Raw genomic sequence first — 25,392 nt, forward strand, 5'->3', positions numbered from 1 at the left:
ATATTACCACAAGCCCTCCACCTCTGGGATGCGGGTTCAAATCCCATGTGGGCCAGGTACTGACCGCTGGTCGGTGGTTTTTCTTCGGATACTGCGGCTTTCCTGAACCAACAAAATTGTCATGTCCTTTCATGACCCTGGCTGTTAATAGGATTTAATAAAACCAAAACTGTTTATTTATTGGAAGATTTAACTATCATTCTTTACCGTTTCCATAAACAGCAGCTATAGATGTGGCCTGATTTTCTTTGTCCGATATTTTGTAGGTCAGAAGGATCTACGCAATATACATTTCCTCATCAAGAACAACTTCCTGTGGCTGGAGCACCACCTAGATATCCAGTATGTGCTGCCCCCTGGTGACAACAAACCACTTCCTGTTTTCACCACCAACATGAAGTCTACATCTCCGAGAGAATTTGATCCAGCCAAGGAGTTTGATCTGATTGGAACTCGAAAGTTTGACCACGTAAGAATCCTCAATAATTAGTCCGTTTTAAATGTGTTTGTCAATACTTGTTCCTTCTTATCAACGGATCTATATTCTCCAAACGTTTAAGAAGTTTGACATTCTCTATAGGTAGCCATCTGAGTTGCTTGCAGTTTTAAGACCTAAATAGAATAGTGACTGTAGGTCCAAGGTCTTTCTGTAGCATCTTTCAATGATTTTTACCGGGTAATTTGAGAGCATGGTGATCCAAACACTTCTGATAGAGATGGGAGTTTTGTAAGCAGTAAGTAATTTCAATGTTTTGATATTCAATTTTGATGATTATAACAGAAATCACTGCTTTATTACATGTTTCACAGGAGACGATAAGGAACTTTCCAATACAGTGGCAGCAGCTACTTCAGTCTGATCTGGGTCTCAGTGAGTTTGGCTTCCGAACACTGCTCTACAATCGGCATGAGATGCAGGATGGGGCATTCCTCGAGGAAAATGAAAAGAAACCAGTCCAAGTTTTACGCTCCGCCTATGAGAATGAAGCACGAGAACTTGGTTGAAGTGGAAGTTGTTTCTTTAAACATTAATTTATATCCCCTTGATTTAATGAGACTGTGCTCGCCACAACAAACCTTACCGTTGATATTGTAGTTCAAGATACACGTAACAAGGACATCAAGAAACCTTACCGTTGATACTGTAGTTTAAGATACACGTAACAAGGACATCAAGAAACCTTACCGTTGATATTGTAGTTTAAGATACATGTTACAGGGATGTCAAGAAACCTTACCGTTATATTGTAGTTCAAGGATATTATAGTTACAAGAACATCTTTTAAGAATAAGATTGTTAATCTTTGTGAAAATGTTGCTGTGTATAGCCATGAATATCCCAGAAAAGGTTAATACTGATATGAGTCTGTAGTTTGAAAAGGTTGGTTTTTAAAAGGAACAGTTACTAAAAAAGGCTAATACAATGTACTTGCATTGATAGGAGTGTGTTACTGGAACAAAGTTGTTTTTGACATTGTCCATTTTGAATATAAAGCTTTCATATAACTTATAAAATATCAATCAAATTTGTCATATGAATATTAATACATGCTGTTGTTTTGATTGATTTAGTGCCATTGAACGGGTCATACCAACTGTAATCATAGTGCTACTGGTTGAAATAATTTTAAAATCTACCCCTATATTGCGGTAATGGACTGTTCCATTTGTGTATCTAGGTGCAAGTTATGTCAAATTAACAATTTAATTGCTCTTTTATAAAACAGCTCACTACATAAACATTGACAAGAAAAGTGTCCTTGACTCGGTTATAACAGGAACAAGGACGCTAAACTGTATCAATCAATTGACAAGGAAGGAAGTCGTTCCTTGAATCATTTACAATACACTCATCTCTATGTACCAGTAATTGTATTTAATCTCTCTTGGCATTATCTAATGAAAATGTTGGTTTTAATAGGTTGTGTTATTTTTCCGTGTTTTTATGGGGTCAATAAATAAGATATTCTATTATAACATGTAACATAAGATTTTGTAAATATTGCTAATGATTTTGTTTTATAACAAATAGAACCTTAGAAGTAGGGCATTTATATACTGTACAGTGTGTTATGAATAATGATGGAAATTGTATATGCTATTCTAAATCTAAATTATGCTATTCTAAATCACTTATTACCGGTATTCTAAATCTAACTTATGCTATTCTAAATCACTTATTACCAGTATTCTAAATCACTTATTACTGGTATTCTTAATCTAACTTATGCTATTCTAAATCTAAATTATGCTATTCTAAATCACTTATTACCGGTATTCTAAATCTAACTTATGCTATTCTAAATCACTTATTACCGGTATTCTAAATCTAACTTATGCTATTCTAAATCACTTATTACCAGTATTCTAAAATTAACTTATACTATTCTAAATTACTTATTACCAATATTCTAAAATTACCTTATGCTATTCTAAATCACTTATTATCAGTATTCTAAATCTAACTTATGCTATTCTAAATCACTTATTACCAGTATTCTAAAATTATCTTATGCTATTCTAAATCAATTATTGCAGTATTCTAAATCAATTATTACCAGTATTCTAAATCTAACTTATGCTATTCTAAATCACTTATTACCAGTATTCTAAAATTATCTTATGCTATTCTAAATCAATTATTACCAGTATTCTAAATCTAACTTATGCTATTCTAAATATAACTTATGATATTCTAAATCAAGTATTCTAAAATTACCGTATGCTATTCTAAATTACTTATTACCAATATTCTAAAATTACCTTATGCTATTCTAAATCACTTATTATCAGTATTCTAAATCTAACTTATGCTATTCTAAATCACTTATTACCAGTATTCTAAAATTATCTTATGCTATTCTAAATCACTTATTACCAGTATTCTAAATCTAACTTATGCTATTCTAAATCACTTATTACCGCTATTCTAATTCTTACTTATGCTATTCTATATCACTTATTACCGGTATTCTAAATCTAACTTATGCTATTCTTAATCTATTTTATGCTATTGTGAATCTAACTTATGCTATTCTAAATCTAACTCATGCTAATCAAAATCTAACTTTGTCCCCTACGCAATTTGACTGTGTTATTTGACCTGAGATTGCCTCAGGAATTAGGTAAAAAAGTTTTAGTTTAAGCTAGTCTGATGATATGTATCGATTGGCTGTATGTAATTATTGCTTTTGTTGGTACAGCTTTTCCCTTCTAAATATTTATATTGGTATACATAACGTCTTTACAGTTTATTATGTAACATTCAACTTTTATAATTATTCTTTTAAATTATCCAGATATTGTACCGTCCAAGATACCCTAAAGTTCAACTATCAACCATTTTATTTTATTGAGTACATTGTATTTAAGTTGTTCTTTAGGGAATTCTGTCTCATATTTTTATTAATAATTTCTTTTATCCAAGCAGTTATCCGTTTGTTTGAGTTATGAACATATTTATAATAGTGTTGATCTTCTGTCCTGATAAACTTTATTGAGAGTTGTTTCTATAATAAAATACATTTATTTTTAATGCAGTAAAATGCAATAACCAAGTAGAATAATAAGTTAGACTTAATAGAATCACAAAGATCTTCAAATATCTGCTAATGTAGCTGAATGTTCTGTTGGACTTTTAGTGAATAGTGACTTCAGCTTCTTATACACATTAAATATACAAGGTAGCTAATATACTCAACATGAACTTTCTAGATGGCAAACTTAGACATGCTTTTAATAATTTGACTAATTTTCGACTTGTTGTTATTGGTTTAGACAACTACTGTGTGGAATGTCTCTTCCAATCTTATACATGTATTATGAAACTATCGTTTTATTGCTTTTATCCTTAAAAAAATTTCAGTCTGTTTACATTGCTGCATCCATTTCATTGGTTGTTGTAAAACCGTTTCTTAACAATTAAAATTGTAGTAATCCTCCATACACACAATCCTGATAGTTCTACAATGATTTTGGAATCGCCAATATATCTTCCTTTGGTTTGTCGTATTATATTTTGGAGACTCCATTTATGAGACATATCTGAAACTCAAGATACCAACAAGAAACAAAGAGTTTAAGGAGTTGAGCTTGTGCTGTGATCCTCGTGGTGATAGGAGAATTTTATATGATGTACATATATAATGCTTCTTGTTATCGACATTTCTTAAAACTGCAGACTGTAGGTGGAAACCAACTGGGTTAATTTGAAATTTGAAGTCTACATCTATTTATAAAGAATTATTAGTGCTAAAGCTAAAACTATGAGTTTAAGAAGAAATCTTTCTATGTGTGAAAATAAAACTTAAAAACGTGTGCTGTTAACAGATCCACATTTATAGCCTCAGCCTCCAGTCCAACATATTAGGAGGAAAAGAATAAAATGTTAACATTGCTAAAATCATAGATATATGACAAAACAACAGTTAGGACTTATTATTGTTATGGTATTTGAAAGTACTTGTCACAGTTTTACAGAACTCTATCTTGCAGTGGCAAATCTTAATAAACATGAAGAACGGTATTAATGGTAAACAACCTTAATTTAAAATTATTGAGAACATTTCATTGTATTTTTTTTATTAATGTAATATTTATAAGTAACATATATTACTCTTGATTGGATTGTAGGAAATCATATGGAAATTTTCTCTCAATTACATCAACATATCATACTTGTATAATACATTAATCCTAGAGATGTGTCTGTTATACAACATTGGTTTTGTGACCTTGTAATGGCTGTCTTTTGAAGTGTCTAATTTTGTTACGGAATGTTGTCTGTGATATCCATTATATTTATACTAATTTATGACCAAATAAATTACTCCTTCCTTACTTCTCGTTTGATTCATTCATTGCATTTTTTTCTGACAGGAACTAGAGAGTATTGGTTGAAGTATAGCAACTGAAATCCTTATCTTCAATTAATTTATGATATTAGCATAATATAAGCATATTGAAGGTATGGATTTTTCATCAGATTTCTAGAAGACAGTACATGTATCCAAGGCCTTGCTAAAAACAAAGTATACATAATGATAATGGTAAATATGTGCCAAAGAGGTAATTCTGATTAAGGACAGTAACAAATGTTCACAAAAACATAAACAATTAACACACATAGAACATACAGATAAACTACATATGTACAGGGACAATTGGTGATGTGTATTGGCTGGCTGATCCCTTCGGACAATCAATATAATTAGTTGTGATTGCCGAAGGCTAATGATTTATATATTCTTAGGGATTGTTAATTAATGAAGTTCAAAGTCATTAATTTGATCAAAGTCATAAATTTGGAACTACATTGTACTCCCAGCTTGTCACACATTGTCTCTTTTATTATCTAAGGCAAAAAAAATAAAAAAATGAAGGCTTTACCAATGTCCTCGCTCCATGACCAAAAATAATTAACTCAACCAATAATATGATTATCAATAAAATAATACAAGTGGAGGGTATAATATTTCCATCATAGTACTCATAGTTAGATGTCCAAAATAAATTTGTAAAAGTGATGAAAATTTCCCATTGGATGTGGAAGAGGTATCAAGACAGATAAATTATATATTTGTTTTCCTTATGACATTCTATGATGGCTTATCTTTGTGTCATTATTTTAAAACAGTTTTATAGCATTAAGTTGTCAGCCCTCCCTACTTTTGAAGGAGATTCCCTATTTTGAATCCCCATTTTAGGCCATTTTAACAAGTCCAGATTCTTTAATATTCAAAATGTCAAGAAATCTTACTATACCGTCAGAAAGAACAAGTTAAAATATTCAAAAAAATCAATCTTTAATTTCCTCATAGGTGGTTACTAAAACTAGACTTTTTTGACTGGTTAAAAATTGGCATGCCTATGTTATAGTAGGGATTTGTTTATGTCCATTCTGACATCAATCAGCTTTTATTACATCCTGGGGTAAATAACATAAAAATGAAATAAAAATAAGACAACAGTGAATTTAAAAAAAAAAAAGCAAAATTAAAATTTCGTGTCCGTGCAGCGCGTCGAACTCATTTGACAGGAAGTGATTGGGTGTAGACTTGTTAAAGACCAGAACTTGCAACTTCGGTAACATATAAAAATGCATAATCATATATAATCAACATGGACAGCTACATTTATTATGTTTAAAGTGTGTATTCGTGTTATTTTGTCATCTGAATTCACCCTTAAAATTTAGATTTTAAATATAATCTCACTACTGCACAAGAAATGTTACTGCTGCTGGGAATGTGTGACACGAAAGGGGGCCAAATTGTAACTGGATAAATAGGATGCAAAATTATATTTTTTCATCTTAATATCAAATACAAGAAGACAAACAGACATCTAGAAAACTATTTAGATATGTTATTTGTATAAATAACATAGAAATTAGGAGATAATTTTACCGAATTATACTTTGTTTACATTTGTGAAATGAGCCTTTAGAGTCACCGAAAGAATACTTCCGCATTCTCGGAATACTTCTCATTTATCCATTTCTCGAGCTAAAATCAAATCAGTTCCGGGTAGAAAATTAAATGAAAATGGCTACCGACGGATTGCGAGTAGACAACCCACAAGATACTATAGAAGCGCTCAGCCGAGAGGCGGAGATGCTAAAGAAGAGACTGGAAGATGAAAAACAAAAACTGAAAGACATCGACAGTACGATGCGTTTTTGCAGTTTATGTCTAGAAATGCGAATGACCTTTGAATATCGAACCCCCATTTTCCAAGTTCACGTTGTCTGAGGTTTTGTGTCATGCAGCTGTCAGCTGGCTGTAAAGCCCACAAACATATTCACGCCGTTGTTTTAATTGTAACGCATGCTTTTCTTTCATATTATACTGTGATATGGCTATTTATTAGGTGTTGCAGTGGTTATGATTAAGCCTATGTATCAATTGTCGGTATTGATTGAGCAACCTGACCATAATAACCAATGATAGATAAAGTCCAGTCCAAATTCACTCCTGCATCCGTTCTCTTATGTTCAAGTCCTTGCATGTGTTCCTGATCGTGCTTAGTGTGCTGCGACCATGCTTGGATCAGGAGTTAGCATGCTGGCCAATTAATGAATTTTGTAACAGGAATATCATGACAGACAACTCGCACAAAATGATTCTGATAATTATTGCTTACAAAATCTAAACTAAGAGTCAAGCTTCAGTTGTAGATATTCCAAAGACATAGAGACTGCATGATTTGATCATTTGAATAAATGACATGATGTTAATGTCTGTCCTGGCCCTGATTTCTCGAAACAAAAGTGCAGACTTAAGTTTAAACTTAAGTTTTTCTCCTTATGTAACTTATATTGCAATCAATGACTAAGTCAGTTTTTGACTTAAGTTTGTTTCGAGAAATTAGGGCCTGGTAAAGTTGCTCCTCTGGCTTGATTATACACACAAGTATTTGAGTTGTCCTTTTCTGTCAAATCTTTAAATAACTCTGTAATATAATTCTTTATTAACTGAACCCTTGATTGTTCACCAATAGAAACTTAAAAAGATATAGTGATGAATTGTTTTCGTCATATATCATGTTGAAAGTTTAAATGAAACAGTAATCTTGATAATTAATTATCATTCTAAGATATTTATTAATTTTTTTGCAGTGTGCTCAGCTACAATGAATATAGAAAATACCGGTATAAGTAACTTTGTTATGAAGCAGAGGAAGATGTTGAAAGGACACCATGGCAAAGTGTTGTGTATGAACTGGTCGACTGATAAACGTCGTATAGTGAGCTCCTCACAGGTGAGTTATAACCATTGTCGTATAGTGAGCTCCTCACAGGTAAGTTATAACCATTGTCGTATAGTGAGCTCCTCACAAGTTAGTCAACCATTGTCGTATAGTGACCTCCATACAGCTTTACTTTTCAGTTATACAGTAGTCTCACACAGATAGTTAAACCACAGGGGGCCAACTCAATGAAAATGGATGTTGTCATACATTTTTTGTTTTTGATGGATGGACTGATGAGTATATATGACAGTCATGTGATTTTTTTCGAAAAATACAAGATTTTAAAAATTATTGAAAAATTGGGATATTTACTATAAAACAGAGAAAGGGACGAGGTCGCCATATTGGAATTTTTACCCCCACCTCGATTAAAGTTAATTTTTTTCACAATAGTATACCTTTTTTCCTAGAGTCATAGTCATGCATCAGTCCTCGATAATCCATAATCATACACATACCATGCAAAAGCATATAAACTATGTCTATATAGTCCAACGCAATATTTTAATCCCAAATTACCGGCGCTTTCTGACTTGTGACAGACATCGAAAGCAACGTCCCAGTGAAGAGTGATTAGAGTGAATTCCCCTGCAATGTAATTCAATCAGTTTAGTCAAAGGTATTCCGATACATTTTAATGTTCAAATTTTTCGCGAAAACACACGTATCGGAATATCTCTGACTAAACCGATTGAATACACTGCAGGGGAAGTCACTCTAATAGTGTTATCAAAATGAAAGGCCCGTTTACTATATGTAACATAACTGTTCTGACAAATATATGTATGTTTTTGAAAAAAATTGAAAAACTATTGATTGAGCATGTACATCACTAATACATATTGTAATGCACTATTGCGCTATGGGCCCCAATATATTTGCATGTTTATATTATGTATAGTGACCTCCAGTTACATACTTGTATGTCTGAGAGTGAAATAAAATCTGAAATCTGAAATTTAGATATTGGGCTTATGAAAGGAAAGAATGCTGACTAGTGTTGCATTGAATTATATATTGTTTATACAAATATAATACATGTATGGTAAATTTTGTTACGAAGGTAAGATAACAATGTTATTAATATAAAGTGACTTTTTATAAGTAAGCCTGTTGGCTTTTGAATAGTCAGCTCACCAGAAATTATAAGAATCAGGGACTACTACTGGATACACCAGTTACATACACTAGATCCTGTTGGTAGTCACTGCTGTAAAACTGGGATACCAAGCATTTAACTCACCTTATATATACTGGATACACCAGTTACATACACTAGATCTTGTGGTAGTCACTGCTGTAAAACTGGGATACCAAGCATTTAACTCACCTTATATATACTGGATACACTAGTTACACACACTAGATCCTGTGGGGAGTCACTGCTGTAAAACTGGGATACCAAGCATTTAACTCACCTTATATATACTGGATACACCAGTTACATACACTAGATCCTGTGGGAGTCACTGCTGTAAAACTGGGATACCAAGCATTTAACTCACCTTATATATACTGGATACACCAGTTACATACACTAGATCCTGTGGGGAGTCACTGCTGTAAAACTGGGATACCAAGCATTTAACTGCCTTATATATACTGGATACACCAGTTACAACACTAGATCCTGTGGGGAGTCACTGCTGTAAAACTGGGATACCAAGCATTTAACTCCCTTATATATACTGGATACACCAGTTACATACACTAGATCCTGTGGGGAGTCACTGCTGTAAAACTGGGATACCAAGCATTTAACTCACCTTATATATACTGGATACACCAGTTACATACACTAGATCCTGTTGGGAGTCACTGCTGTAAAACTGGGATACCAAGCATTTAACTCACCTTATATATACTGGATACACCAGTTAATACACTAGATCCTGTGGGGAGTCACTGCTGTAAAACTGGGATACCAAGCATTTAACTCGCCTTATATATACTGGATACACCAGTTACATACACTAGATCCTGTTGGAAGTCACTGCTGTAAAACTGGGATACCAAGCATTTAACTCACCTTATATATACTGGATACACTAGTTACACACACTAGATCCTGTGGGGAGTCACTGCTGTAAAACTGGGATACCAAGCATTTAACTCACCTTATATATACTGGATACACCAGTTACATACACTAGATCCTGTGGGGAGTCACTGCTGTAAAACTGGATACCAAGCATTTAACTCCCTATTATACTGGATACACCAGTTACATACACTAGATCCTGTTGGGAGTCACTGCTGTAAAACTGGGATACCAAGCATTTAACTCACCTTATATATACTGGATACACCAGTTACATACACTAGATCCTGTGGGGAGTCACTGCTGTAAAACTGGGATACCAAGCATTTAACTCGCCTTATATATACTGGATACACCAGTTACATACACTAGATCCTGTGGGGAGTCACTGCTGTAAAACTGGGATACCAAGCATTTAACTCACCTTATATATACTGGATACACCAGTTACATACACTAGATCCTGTTGGGAGTCACTGCTGTAAAACTGGGATACCAAGCATTTAACTCACCTTATATATACTGGATACACCAGTTACATACACTAGATCCTGTGGGGAGTCATTGCTGTAAAACTGGGATACCAAGCATTTAACTCACCTTATATATACTGGATACACCAGTTCCATACACTAGATCCTGTTGGGAGTCACTGCTGTAAAACTGGGATACCAAGCATTTAACTCACCTTATATATACTGGATACACCAGTTACATACACTAGATCCTGTGGGGAGTCACTGCTGTAAAACTGGGATACCAAGCATTTAACTCACCTTATATATTCTGGATACACCAGTTACATACACTAGATCCTGTTGGGAGTCACTGCTGTAAAACTGGGATACCAAGCATTTAACTCACCTTATATATACTGGATACACCAGTTACATATACACTAGATCCTGTGGGGAGTCACTGCTGTAAAACTGGGATACCAAGCATTTAACTCACCTTATATATACTGGATACACCAGTTACATACACTAGATCCTGTTGGGAGTCACTGCTGTAAAACTGGGATACCAAGCATTTAACTCACCTTATATATACTGGATACACCAGTTACATACACTAGATCCTGTTGGGAGTCACTGCTGTAAAACTGGGATACCAAGCATTTAACTCACCTTATATATACTGGATACACCAGTTACATACACTAGATCCTGTGGGGAGTCACTGGTGTAAAACTGGGATACCAAGCATTTAACTCACCTTATATATACTGGATACACCAGTTACATACACTAGATCCTGTGGGAGTCACTGCTGTAAAACTGGGATACCAAGCATTTAACTCACCTATATATATACTGGATACACCAGTTACATACACTAGATCCTGTGGGGAGTCACTGCTGTAAAACTGGGATACCAAGCATTTAACTCACCTTATATATACTGGATACACCAGTTACATACACTAGATCCTGTTGGGAGTCACTGCTGTAAAACTGGGATACCAAGCATTTAACTCACCTTATATATACTGGATACACCAGTTACATACACTAGATCCTGTGGGAGTCACTGCTGTAAAACTGGGATACCAAGCATTTAACCACTTATATATACTGGATACACCAGTTACATACACTAGATCCTGTGGGGGAGTCACTGCTGTAAAACTGGGATACCAAGCATTTAACTCACCTTATATATACTGGATACACCAGTTACATACACTAGATCCTGTGGGGAGTCACTGCTGTAAAACTGGGATACCAAGCATTTAACTCACCTTATATATATACTACTGGATACACCAGTTACATACACTAGATCCTGTGGGAGTCACTGCTGTAAAACTGGGATACCAAGCATTTAACTCACCTTATATATACTGGATACACCAGTTACATACACTAGATCCTGTGGGGAGTCACTGCTGTAAAACTGGGATACCAAGCATTTAACTCACCTTATATATACTGGATACACCAGTTACATACACTAGATCCTGTTGGGAGTCACTGCTGTAAAACTGGGATACCAAGCATTTAACTCACCTTATATATACTGGATACACCAGTTACATACACTAGATCCTGTGGGGAGTCACTGCTGTAAAACTGGGATACCAAGCATTTAACTCACCTTATATATACTGGATACACCAGTTACATACACTAGATCCTGTTGGGAGTCACTGGTAAAACTGGGATACCAAGCATTTAACTCACCTTATATATACTGGATACACCAGTTACATACACTAGATCCTGTGGGGAGTCACTGCTGTAAAACTGGGATACCAAGCATTTAACTCACCTTATATATACTGGATACACCAGTTACATACACTAGATCCTGTGGGGAGTCACTGCTGTAAAACTGGGATACCAAGCATTTAACTCGCCTTATATATACTGGATACACCAGTTACATACACTAGATCCTGTTGGGAGTCACTGCTGTAAAACTGGGATACCAAGCATTTAACTCACCTTATATATACTGGATACACCAGTTACATACACTAGATCCTGTGGGGAGTCACTGCTGTAAAACTGGGATACCAAGCATTTAACTCACCTTATATATACTGGATACACCAGTTACATACACTAGATCCTGTGGGGAGTCACTGCTGTAAAACTGGGATACCAAGCATTTAACTGACTTATAGATACTGGATACACCAGTTCCATACACTAGATCCTGTTGGGAGTCACTGCTGTAAAACTGGGATACCAAGCATTTAACTCACCTTATATATACTGGATACACCAGTTACATACACTAGATCCTGTTGGGAGTCACTGCTGTAAAACTGGGATACCAAGCATTTAACTCACCTTATATATACTGGATACACCACTTACACTCTAGATCCTGTGGGGAGTCACTGCTGTAAAACTGGGATGCCAAGCATTTAACTCACCTTATATATACTGGATACACCAGTTACATACACTAGATCCTGTGGGGAGTCACTGCTGTAAAACTGGGATACCAAGCATTTAACTCACCTTATATATACTGGATACACCAGTTACATATACACTAGATCCTGTGGGAGTCACTGCTGTAAAACTGGGATACAAGCATTTAACTCACTTATTAACTGGATACACCAGTTACATACCTAGATCCTGCTGATAACAGTTACTATTAACAACTAGATCCTGTGGGAGTCACTGCTGTAAAACTGGGATACCAAGCATTTAACTCACCTTATATATACTGGATACACCAGTTACATATACACTAGATCCTGTGGGGAGTCACTGCTGTAAAACTGGGATACCAAGCATTTAACTCACCTTATATATACTGGATACACCAGTTATATACACTAGATCCTGTGGGGAGTCACTGCTGTAAAACTGGGATACCAAGCATTTAACTCACCTTATATATACTGGATACACCAGTTACATACACTAGATCCTGTGGGGAGTCACTGCTGTAAAACTGGGATACCAAGCATTTAACTCACCTTATATATACTGGATACACCAGTTACATACACTAGATCCTGTGGGAGTCACTGCTGTAAAACTGGGATACCAAGCATTTAACTCACCTTATATATACTGGATACACCAGTTACATATACACTAGATCCTGTGGGGAGTCACTGCTGTAAAACTGGGATACCAAGCATTTAACTCACCTTATATATACTGGATACACCAGTTACATACACTAGATCCTGTGGGGAGTCACTGCTGTAAAACTGGGATACCAAGCATTTAACTCACCTTATATATACTGGATACACCAGTTACATACACTAGATCCTGTTGGGAGTCACTGCTGTAAAACTGGGATACCAAGCATTTAACTCACCTTATATATACTGGATACACCAGTTACATACACTAGATCCTGTGGGGAGTCACTGCTGTAAAACTGGGATACCAAGCATTTAACTCACCTTATATATACTGGATACACCAGTTACATACACTAGATCCTGTGGGGAGTCACTGCTGTAAAACTGGGATACCAAGCATTTAACTCACCTTATATATACTGGATACACCAGTTACATACACTAGATCCTGTGGGGAGTCACTGCTGTAAAACTGGGATACCAAGCATTTAACTCACCTTATATATACTGGATACACCAGTTACATACACTAGATCCTGTGGGGAGTCACTGCTGTAAAACTGGGATACCAAGCATTTAACTCACCTTATATATACTGGATACACCAGTTACATACACTAGATCCTGTTGGGAGTCACTGCTGTAAAACTGGGATACCAAGCATTTAACTCACCTTTATATATACTGGATACACCAGTTACATACACTAGATCCTGTGGGGAGTCACTGCTGTAAAACTGGGATACCAAGCATTTAACTCACCTTATATATACTGGATACACCAGTTACACACACTAGATCCTGTGGGGAGTCACTGCTGTAAAACTGGGATACCAAGCATTTAACTCACCTTATATATACTGGATACACCAGTTACATACACTAGATCCTGTGGGGAGTCACTGCTGTAAAACTGGGATACCAAGCATTTAACTCACCTTATATATACTGGATACACCAGTTACATACACTAGATCCTGTGGGGAGTCACTGCTGTAAAACTGGGATACCAAGCATTTAACTCACCTTATATATACTGGATACACCAGTTACACACACTAGATCCTGTGGGGAGTCACTGCTGTAAAACTGGGATACCAAGCATTTAACTCACCTTCTAAATACTGGATTGGAATAAAGCCTTGTAGAAGATATATAAAAATTCATACAGAAGATCATTGTGTTTTCCGTCTGAACAGTCTGCTTTCTTTTTTAGGATGGTAAGATGTTGGTATGGGATGCCTTCACGACAAATAAGGTAAGGCAGTCAGAGCAGCAGTTGTAGGTTTGGTAGAGTAAATAGTCGTTTGATTTAGAGTTCTGAGACCACATACTCATAATGGCTATAGAAATAGAACAATTGTCCGCTTTATTATTAACATGTAATGTGTTCATACAGGTGCCATAGATGTGAAATCTAATGTATTAAATGTGAAACAATAACATTACAATGAGGAATACACAAAGTGAAAAAAAAACTATCAATGAGGCCTGTTTCCTGGAAAATTTGATAAAGAATACTTGAATTTCAAGACTTATTATAATTAAGTTAGAGGATGCATGACAACTATTGGTATGGTTACATTGCCGTGAGTCCTTCCTTTTGTGTAAAGCTTGAATGATATCATTCATCAATAACTGAAGACAATTTTCCATAATATTACTTTCCTAGGAGCATGCAGTAACTATGCCGACGACCTGGGTGATGGCGTGTTCGTTTGGCCCCTCAGGAGAGGTCGTGGCGTGTGGGTAGGTATTCACTGCCAATCTTATGGCAGGTATTGTTTTAAGTTTTCTTAAAAGTCCTTCTCTGAATGAGTCAGTACTCCTACAACATTTTGCCTGTTAGTGGAGAAACTTCTGTATGTGAGAGTATTTTTACAGTATATCTACCAATCAATGTAAAATCAAATATTGAAATGCTGCTTAATTTGAAATGAAACAAAACCGTGTTCTGAGTTTATAATTTTAAATGATTTCAAAATATGAAAATTCTAAGAATTTTCAATTCTTTGAGAACTAAACTTATAATTTGGTAGGGTTTGGAAAACAAATGTGCAGTTTAATGTATAAGAAAAGATAATCTAGTGCCAACTGGTATTTATCGATACATTCCTATTTATTTAGGGGTCTAGACAACAAATGTACAGTTTACCCTGTAAGGGAGGATGATCCAGCTTCTAAGAAGAAAGCCGTGGCTACACATACAAGTTATCTCTCTTGTTGTACATTTACAACATCAGATAAACAGGTACGGTGTTCTGTTGTACATTTACAACATCAGATAAACAGGTACAGTGTTCTGTTGTACATTTACAACATCAGATAAACAGGTACAGTGTTCTGTTGTACATTTACAACATCAGATAAACAGGTACCATGTTCTGTTGTACATTTACAACATCAGATAAACAGGTACAGTGTTCTGTTGTACATTTACAACATCAGATAAACAGGTACAGTGTTCTGTTGTACATTTACAACATCAGATAAACAGGTACCATGTTCTGTTGTACATTTACAACATCAGATAAACAGGTTCGGTGTTCTGTTGTACATTTACAACATCAGATAAACAGGTACGGTGTTCTGTTGTACATTTACAACATCAGATAAACAGGTACGGTGTTCTGTTGTACATTTACGACGTCAGATAAACAAGTACGGTGTCCGTACATTTACAACATCAGATAAACAGGTACGGTGTTCTGTTGTACATTTACAACATCAGATAAACAGGTTCGGTGTTCTGTTGTACATTTACAACATCAGATAAACAGGTACGGTGTTCTGTTGTACATTTACAACACCAGATAAACAGGTACGGTGTCCTGTTGTACATTTACAACATCAGATAAACAGGTATGGTGTTCTGTTGTACATTTACAACATTAGATAAACAGATATGGTGTTCTGTTGCACATTTACAACATCAGATAAACAGGTACGGTGTTCTGTTGTACATTTACAACATCAGATAAACAGGTTCGGTGTTCTGTTGTACATTTACAACATCAGATAAACAGGTACCATGTTCTGTTGTACATTTACAACATCAGATAAACAGGTACGGTGTTCTGTTGTACATTTACAACATCAGATAAACAGGTAAGGTGTTCTGTTGTACATTTACAACATTAGATAAACAGGTAAGGTGTTCTGTTGTACATTTACAACACCAGATAAACAGGTAAGGTTTTCTGTTGTACATTTACAACATTAGATAAACAGGTAAGGTGTTCTGTTGTACATTTACAACATTAGATAAACAGGTAAGGTGTTCTGTTGTACATTTGCAACACCAGATAAACAGGTACAGTGTTCTGTTGTACATTTAAAACATCAGATAAACAGGTAAGGTGTTCTGTTGTACATTTACAACATCAGATAAACAGGTACAGTGTTCTGTTGTACATTTAAAACATCAGATAAACAGGTACGGTGTTCTGTTGTACATTTACAACATCAGATAAACAGGTACGGTGTTCTGTTGTACATTTAAAACATCAGATAAACAGGTACGGTGTTCTGTTGTACATTTACAACATCAGATAAACATGTACGGTGTTCTGTTGTACATTTAAAACATCAGATAAACAGGTACGGTGTTCTGTTGTACATTTACAACATTAGATAAACAGGTACGGTGTTCTGTTGTACATTTACAACATCAGATAAACAGGTACGGTGTTCTGTTGTACATTTAAAACATCAGATAAACAGGTACGGTGTTCTGTTGTACATTTACAACATCAGATAAACAGGTACGGTGTTCTGTTGTACATTTAAAACATCAGATAAACAGGTACGGTGTTCTGTTGTACATTTACAACATCAGATAAACAGGTACGGTGTTCTGTTGTACATTTAAAACATCAGATAAACAGGTATGGTGTTCTGTTGTACATTTACAACATTTGATAAACAGGTATGGTGTTCTGTAGAAAGTCTGGAAAACAAACGGAACAGTTTCAAACTTAATCAGAGGCAGAATTAATGTTTCAGTAAGATAATCAAGTCATTTAATGATGCTGCAAAGTGGTCTTCATTACTTGTATAATATCTATGGTAAGTATTCCCTTGCTTTCATTGTGCTAGATTGTATATGTTGTACATATCATGCACTACCAAAGTTTGGGGTAAAAATCAACATAAATAGTCAATAGTCTGTTAAGCATTGTATCCACAAACTTCAAAGTAGTTCTCAATAAAAACCTGTATTAAGAAGTTTTTTTGAGAAAAAACCCCAAAACAGATCTTTCAGGGATATCCCAATTTTCTCTTGTGAATGAAGATAACTCCAACTGGTTTTTTTCGGCCTCAAAGACCTCTTTACTGCTATTTATGCTTTTCTTTCCCTCCAAAGTCTTTCCAAGAAATAGAAATTAACATCCTTTTACAACACACACCATATAAGCAACTCCCATTTGTTCAGATTTTAACAGGAAGTGGTGACAGCACATGTGCATTGTGGGATGTGGAGAGTGGCCAGTTGATCCAAAGTTTCCATGGCCACGCTGGAGATGTTATGAGTATTGACCTTTCACCCTCAGAGACTGGCAATCTATTTATATCCGGGGTGAGAAGCAGTATTATTTCATCTCTCTAGTTTTAGTAAATCATGATTTTGTTAGAATTGTATATATTCAGTGCAGGTCATTGTATGGCTATGTAAGTTTCATCTGGTTCAGTGAAATAGATATTGAAATAAAGCATTGAATTATCATACAGGAGCTCGAGGAACACTATACACTGTCTTTGCATATTACAGAGTTATCTCCCTTACATTTATTCATTGTGAATTCATTACGCTGTGAGCAAAACTCAGAAATAGACCTGACATAACAATCAGTACCAATCCTCAATGTAAGATAACTCTGTAATCTGTAACTACAAAATTGATTTATAAAGAAGACTTTGATCAACTCGACTGGTAGAAAATAATCACCATATGACTAGTTCTGATCCGTTGTACTGTTGTCCTAGGGTTGTGATAAGGCGGCCATGGTGTGGGACATGAGATCGGGAGAATGTGTACAGATGTTTGAAGGACACGACTCGGATATAAACAGTGTCCGATTTTACCCGAGTGGTGATGCTTTCGCTACAGGATCAGATGACGCTACAGTGAGTACTCTTCTGCATGTAAATTCATATATTATTTTAGTGTTATTTTTGCCATGAAGTTATTGCACTAGGTGAAGATTTTATAGGGTCTTAAAGATGTTCCACCGCCGAAGATGTTATTTTTTCTTTATCAAAAACAGAAGCAGACAAAATAGTAGTTTTCTTCAGTTACAAAAAGTTACTTACTTTACACCATTACCACTATTGAAAGCTTTGAGTTTCTTATTTTGATTTAAGATAAAAATATTAAAAAATAATTAATTGTATCCCGAAAAAGTCCATGACACTATGCCTTTTATAGATTTAATTACTGATTGTGCATGCACAAAAGCAAAATTTATTATAGTATATGCCTTTTGGTGTTAATTAGACATATAGAAACACGATTATACATCAGTTATTGTTCCAAGGATGAGTATTGTTTATGCCCTGTCGGCAGTGGAGCACCTTTAAGTATTTAACAAAACATATATATGAAAAGAGGAAATTGTTCATAAAATGTACATATGAAATGTTTGAAATTACTTTGTAATTATAAAAACTTTCCAGTGTCGCCTGTTTGATCTGCGAGCTGACCGGGAGGTAAATTGTTACAAGAAAGATAGCTTAATAAATGGATGTAACTCTGTGGACTTCTCAATTAGCGGTGAGTACAATGATCATGTAGTGTAAATAGTAAAACTAGACGAAATATGGCTGTACCTTGGACATTGATTTGTAATGTAATTAAAACCATGGGTTTTAATTTAGATAAGTTTGCAGATTCCCAAAGAGTTGCTAAATATACCTCGCAAGTTGTTTTTAACATTTTTTTTTCTAAACTGGATGTCACTGGGGCTAGCAATGTTGGCCTGCAGAGCCAGGTTTCTGGATTATGAAATCTTCATTACCATAAATTAAGAAAGAAAATGTCATACAGTTGTGTCAGAAAAGACAGGGATCTGAGTTGGACAAGGGCCGGTATTGACAGTATTATCAATATATTTGGTGAGAGAATGTTGAGCAAATGGTGCTACATGACTTTGTTTAAAAATGACATTAATTTACTCACAGGCCGACTTTTATTTGGTGGCTACATGACTTTGTTTAAAAATGACATTAATTTACTCGCAGGTCGACTTTTATTTGGTGGTTACAACGACTACACTGTTAATGTCTGGGATGTATTGAAAGGAAACCGAGTGACCATACTGTATGCACATGACAACAGAGTTAGCTGCCTTGGTGTCTCACCAGATGGCACTGCTCTATGTACAGGGAGCTGGGATTACTCACTAAAGGTAGAAAGGCTTGATTTCTTACATTCTCTTACAGTTGTCTAGAAACAAAGATTTCCTGATCAAAAACCAGCAGCCACACCTAATTCTTGTCCTTTTAGGTTTATACAGCCTTAATGATATATTTGTTGTGATTTACTTCTAACCAGATTAATTTTGCATGAGATTAATTTTGTTTATGATGATTCACTTTGTCTGTCATAGTATATATGTTCAATTTTAAGACTAAATTTGTATCCAGGGCCCAGTTTTGTCAACATTCTTTAACTTAAAGATTTCTGCATTGCAGAATTTGAGGAAGGTTCCTTATAGCTAGAGAGCTTTCTTTAATCTCTGTAATGCTTTTCTAAGGAAAGTATTTAAGTTGAGGAATTTCCCTAAGTAAAGAGTATGGATAAAACTGAGACTAGATATAATATAGTTTTCAAGGATTTTGATATCAAAAGCTGTGTACTGTTACTTTATCCATGTAACTATATAAGAAAGCAAGGAAAAGACCAATCATTGATTAAACTGGTAGAGTGAAATATGTTTCTAATGAACACAGGGAATTCATGATTATAGCATATATATTATATAATATTTGGCGCAAAGATCCATCCTGGTTCTCTGGTTAGATTGCATACATGCTTTGTGCCAAGGTATTCTGCAACACTTATTTATATGACTAAGTAATTTGATATCTTTTGCTTGGTTTCAGATTTGGGCGTAGGTAATTCTTCCATGCAAGATTTGATGGTGTATCTGTTAGCAGTGGCCATCACCATGTCCTCAGTATCATCCTTACTACCATTGCTCTCACATATACTCCCCAGTATAAGTGGACTTACAATATTGTCAATGTTTATGTTATTTACAACAAGTGTAAGGCTGTCTCTCATTATTTTATATTGTTTTTGTTGAAGAAGTTCTGTAGTCTCAGTATGTTTTTGGTGAGGAGTGATGTCCAACAGCTCGTCCTGCTAATTATTAACAACTCAACTTTATTTTGACCCAAAATCTATGATGTTTTCCCATGGCAATCATTCTCTTTTGAATTCTGATTATCGTTCATCATAATCCCCAAATCATGTTTATAATATTGATCAACTATTCTGTCTTTTGTGTGCTACAGGATTATCTCCCCTTTTGGGCATGTAATGATTGTTATGGCATGGTTTTTGTGAATATAACATCATATGTTTGTTTTCAAGAAATCTAATTTGATTTTTGCTTACCCATTCATTTCATCACTATCAATGTCTACCCACATGGGCAGATAACTCTGTAATATGCAAAATGTGAAAGTCAAATACTCTTTACCCTGGGCTACTAGAATTTCTGGAGTGTCATATGATATCATATCAAATTTGCTTTTACGTTTGTAAATATTTTTACAATTCTGACTTGATGAACGTCCTGTTACAATATAAACTTCAACTACGTACTAGCAAAATGTGAAATCCTTCAGTGCATTGTATGACAATGATATGTAACAAATATCTAGAACTGACATCCTCCCTAGAGTAACATACCATAGCGACAGTTATCTCACTTGTTTCATCACATGGTCTGTAGAAACCTCTCCACATGTGTCGGGTCATTGATGAAGTTAGATGATATTGTAGGTCAGATCATTCACCGTAACTACACCGTACAAGTCATTAACATTACCTTAATCTTGGTTAAAGAGTTTGACCTCTTTGACAGTGGTAGATCTCTTCCAGATTTTTTTTTATATTATTGCTTTGTTTTTGTATTTATAGTTTTATGTTATTCTTTTTTGACTTTGTGCAATAGATTTCCAGGTAAAGAAGTTACATTTCTAATGTTGATCTTCTATAAAAAAATCATACTCAATGTTAAAGTCTAACACAATATATATTTCAGAATTACTAAATTCTCAATAGTATTATAGTAAACTCATTGGTGCCTGGTTAGTGTTCAAGGTCTTGGACTTTATCCAATACAATCCTGGCCCTTCTCCTTCCTAATTAGAAGAGATGAAGAGTATCACTGGATACATCAGCTGTAAAAAATAGATCCTGTCGGGATCATTGCCTAAAGTGATACCAGGCATTTGATTTAATTGATAGTATTATAGTACACCAGCACGTCGCCCTCGCCTGATAGAGTTTCCTGTGTCACATGTTATAGTATGCCATCCCCAGCTGATTACCATGTTTTACTGGGAATTTATTTGTATTAATACTTTTGTATCTTTTATTGTTTCTAAATGTACTTTCTAGTCAGATCTGATAATGTTTCATGGATTTTTTTCCTATAGTCATATATTTTGTCTCCTGGTGCTGAATTGTTTATGATTTTAGATTCTCTTTGATATATATATATATGTGTGTGTTATCCATAGGACTTTTAACACTTGTTTTCTTTTAAGTCTTAATTTTAATACTAAAAGTTTTGTTTTATCTTATATTTATATTTCTTTCCCTTTTCTTTCCCTGAGAAGATTACATGTTAATCCTATTTTATGATTTAGATATACAATGATTTAAATATACAGCTGTATATGTATATCTTATTCCAGAGTAAAAGTTAACATTTGGTGAAATTGATATGTATTATAAATTTATTGTTTATTCAAATATAATTCTGATTACTCAAAAACTAGTTAACTTATGGATATCTCAAATACGTGTGCAAGGATGTGTAAATTAATAACAGGATATCTCAATTGGAAGGATAATATGACTATCCATGCCTCAAATACAAAAAATGTATAAATTATACCTGGAATTCTAAAGACATCTTATTCTGAACTTTTATCTTGTAGGTTGTTCTTATCAATGGTGGTCCTTTTTACTTCAAAATCCAACAATTATTAATTGTAATCAAAACATTGTAAAATATTTACCCTGCAGAAATCCAATCAAATCGTTAAAACCATAAAATCATGAGATAATGAAATCCAATAATAATGAGATAATGAAATCCAATAATAATGATTACTCAGCAGAGCTTTGATTAGACAAGAATATCAATTTGAGATTTCTCTGCAAGACTCCCAAGGTCAAGGTTGATTACTCGTTCTACACCATGTTCCTCCAGTATGTGTGTACCTGTATATCTATATATCTACCAATGATAAGACCCCGCCTTTAGACTCTACCTACAGTGTTGTAACCTGTTCAGTTAGATGTGCGACAGTTATAGATTGGACTTGGTGTATTCATTACGTGGAACAGTATTAACAGTTATGTTGAAATTTTGTTTCATGATATATCTGTCTTTTATGATTTTTTTCCATCAAATCTCAAGGTCTTTCATTGAGCTAGAAAGCATGCATGTTGAATTGTAAGTAAAACTAAGGTGATTTTTCTGTCATTGATCAAACATTGAAGGCTTCATGAACTCAAGTGACCTATTCTGATTGTCTTTTATTTAGTCATTGAAATGTTTAGTGCAAATGTTTAAAAGATCGTTTGTAGATTGTAATGAAATGTTTTTAATTGAAAATTTTCATAATTTATATTAATGATAACACATTTACATCTTGATACATCTAATTTGTGTGAAGTCATATAATCATTACCTCTTCTGAGGTTCACAAACCTGTATTGTCACCTCATCAGAAGTCTATAATTGTTCCTTTATGATAGCTTGTAGTGTATCACTGGCCATTAGATTTCTGGCATGCTGTTTAAGTATTTTGACTTTTGAAGTGAAGTGTGTGAAATCATTAAATTGTGACATAGAAATAACTGACAAGAATCTGTCATGACAATATACAAATATATGGCACCCAGATACATGATCTCAGTCACGTTTACCATCAGTTTCTACACTGAAATTAGATCGTCCCATAAAACATGAATTTTGTGAAACTGCAAAATTTATATGCAGTACCAGTGTGTGTATTTGTAGGTGTGCAAGCATCTGTTTTAACTTATATTATTATTATCATTTTAAAAACAAAGAAAAAATACCTGTCAATGTCGAATGTAAATATATTGTATCAATACACTAGCGAAATGTACAAAATGACTTGTCATGGCTTGAGCACAAATGTTCTTGTATACAAAGTTTTTTTTTCCTAAGCTGTATCAATATACATATTGATTTGACAGGAATAGCTGGCAAAAAAGTTAAAATCATGTTTCTGACAACTTATATAAATTTTGTCTGTATTAAGGAGAGTAAAAATGGTCTGAAAGGCAATTTTAAAATAAAAATTTTTGAAAATTTTGAACAAATAGATTTTGTTTCATCAAGAAATCAAAGTCTTAAACAGTAAATTCTAAATAATTATATTTCTTAGAAGATTGATTTCTCAACAAGATACTGATTTAATATATACACTGCACTGGTTATCCTATGGTTTTTGTCTCTTTCCAAATTGTCGAAGATGGCAAGAATAATATGTTGTTTTTCCAGTTGCGGTATCAACAGTTTCATTCAAATTCACTTTGGACAAAGTTGAGCATGTTTAATTGAACTGAAACTTTGGTCAATTTACTCTGTGTAACAGTCAGAACACATGGAAATTGATTGAAGGAAAAAAAACATGTCCTGGTAGTTAGGCTTAAAAAACCACAAGAATTTTGAGAATTTGTGTCATTTGATATCCACTCTTGACAATGTTGAAATTTCTCTTTGAACCAATAGTAGCATCCATATGTGACTGTACTTCAATCAATGTTCAATTTACTTTTACAGTTTATGTTTTGGCTCCCAGAGATACCTATATTTTTAGGTCACCTGAGACGAAGTCTCAAGTGACCTATTCTAATCGCCTTTTGTCCGTCATCATCCGTCGTGCGTCGTAAACAATTTACATTTTCGACTTCTTCTCCAAAACTGCTGAGGCAATTTCAATGAAATTTTGTACAAACCTTCTAGGGCATAAGGCCAATCAAAATTGTGAATTATATGGTCCCCACCCCCCAGTGGGCTGTGGGAGGGGCCAAAAGGGGTAAAATTGTCTATAATTTCAAAAATCTTCTTCTCCACTCACAGATGTGGTGGAACCAAATACTCTTCATAGATAGAAAGGTCTTAAGGTCCTTTATAAATTTTGTGAATTATATGACTCTGGGTCTCACGTTTCCCCCTGGGGAGGAGGTCAAGTTTACTATAGTTTATATCGGGAAATTACATTTATGAGCATTTTTGGCTCAATTTTCATTGGAAATGTGTCAAACTTGTTTAGAATTATTAGTCTGAATAGCATTTTAATATCATATCCATATTGGTCCTGGCCGACCCCCTGGGGCAGAGGGGCGCGGCCAAAAGGGGCAAAAAGGCTAAAACTTAAAAATCGTCATCTAAAATTCTGGAAATGGTAGAATCAAATACTCTCTTGGAAAGGTCTTAAGGTGTTTTTTATAAAAATTGTGAATTATATGACCCTGGGGTCTCACGTTTCCCCTTGGGGAAGGGGTCAAGTTTACTTAAGTTTATATATGAAAAACATAGTTATGAACATTATTTGCTCAATTTTCATAGGAAATGAGTCAAACTTGATAAGAATTATTAGCTTGAGATATAGTTTTATAACATCCATGTCAGTCCTCGCTGACTCTCTGGGGGACCAGAGGGTCAAAATGACTTAAAATTTAAAGTTCATAGGTTTGATGGAAGCAAATACTCTTGATAGATTAAAAAGTGAAATTTATAAAATCACTGACCGA

At 34.5% G+C, this 25,392-nt stretch overlaps 2 protein-coding genes across 3 annotated transcripts in view; both read left to right on the forward strand.

Moving 5' to 3' along the window:
* The window catches only part of LOC138332877 (uncharacterized protein KIAA0825-like), a 34,198-nt gene extending 32,920 nt beyond the window's left edge, over positions 1–1,278 (forward strand). For both annotated transcript variants that reach the window (XM_069280872.1, XM_069280873.1), the window contains exons 22-23: positions 267–469; positions 811–1,278. In XM_069280872.1, coding sequence (XP_069136973.1) covers positions 267–469; positions 811–1,005 — 398 coding nt within the window. In that variant the 3' untranslated portion in view covers positions 1,006–1,278. The remainder of the gene's footprint in view (positions 1–266; positions 470–810) is intronic.
* Positions 1,279–6,517: 5,239 nt separating this feature from the next.
* On the forward strand, positions 6,518–22,677 carry LOC138332878 (guanine nucleotide-binding protein subunit beta-5-like). The gene is made up of 10 exons (XM_069280874.1): positions 6,518–6,666; positions 7,619–7,761; positions 14,575–14,616; positions 15,031–15,107; positions 15,486–15,609; positions 17,794–17,937; positions 18,345–18,485; positions 19,035–19,131; positions 19,599–19,765; positions 20,463–22,677. Exons 1-10 carry the CDS (start codon positions 6,540–6,542, stop codon positions 20,472–20,474), a joined length of 1,074 nt encoding a protein of 357 aa, XP_069136975.1. The 5' UTR covers positions 6,518–6,539; the 3' UTR covers positions 20,475–22,677.
* Positions 22,678–25,392: the final 2,715 nt, after the last annotated feature.

The sequence above is a fragment of the Argopecten irradians genome, chromosome 10 (assembly GCF_041381155.1).
Source record: "Argopecten irradians isolate NY chromosome 10, Ai_NY, whole genome shotgun sequence".
NCBI lineage: Eukaryota > Metazoa > Mollusca > Bivalvia > Pectinida > Pectinidae > Argopecten > Argopecten irradians.

Bases quoted from the DNA above. Each gene is read 5' to 3' on its own strand.
- LOC138332878 (XM_069280874.1), top strand. From the start codon at position 6,540: ATGAAAATGGCTACCGACGGATTGCGAGTAGACAACCCACAAGATACT. The intron at 7,762-14,574 runs GTGAGTTATAAC...TTTCTTTTTTAG, and splicing joins GTATAGTGAGCTCCTCACAG to GATGGTAAGATGTTGGTATG. The intron at 17,938-18,344 runs GTGAGAAGCAGT...CTGTTGTCCTAG, and splicing joins GCAATCTATTTATATCCGGG to GGTTGTGATAAGGCGGCCAT.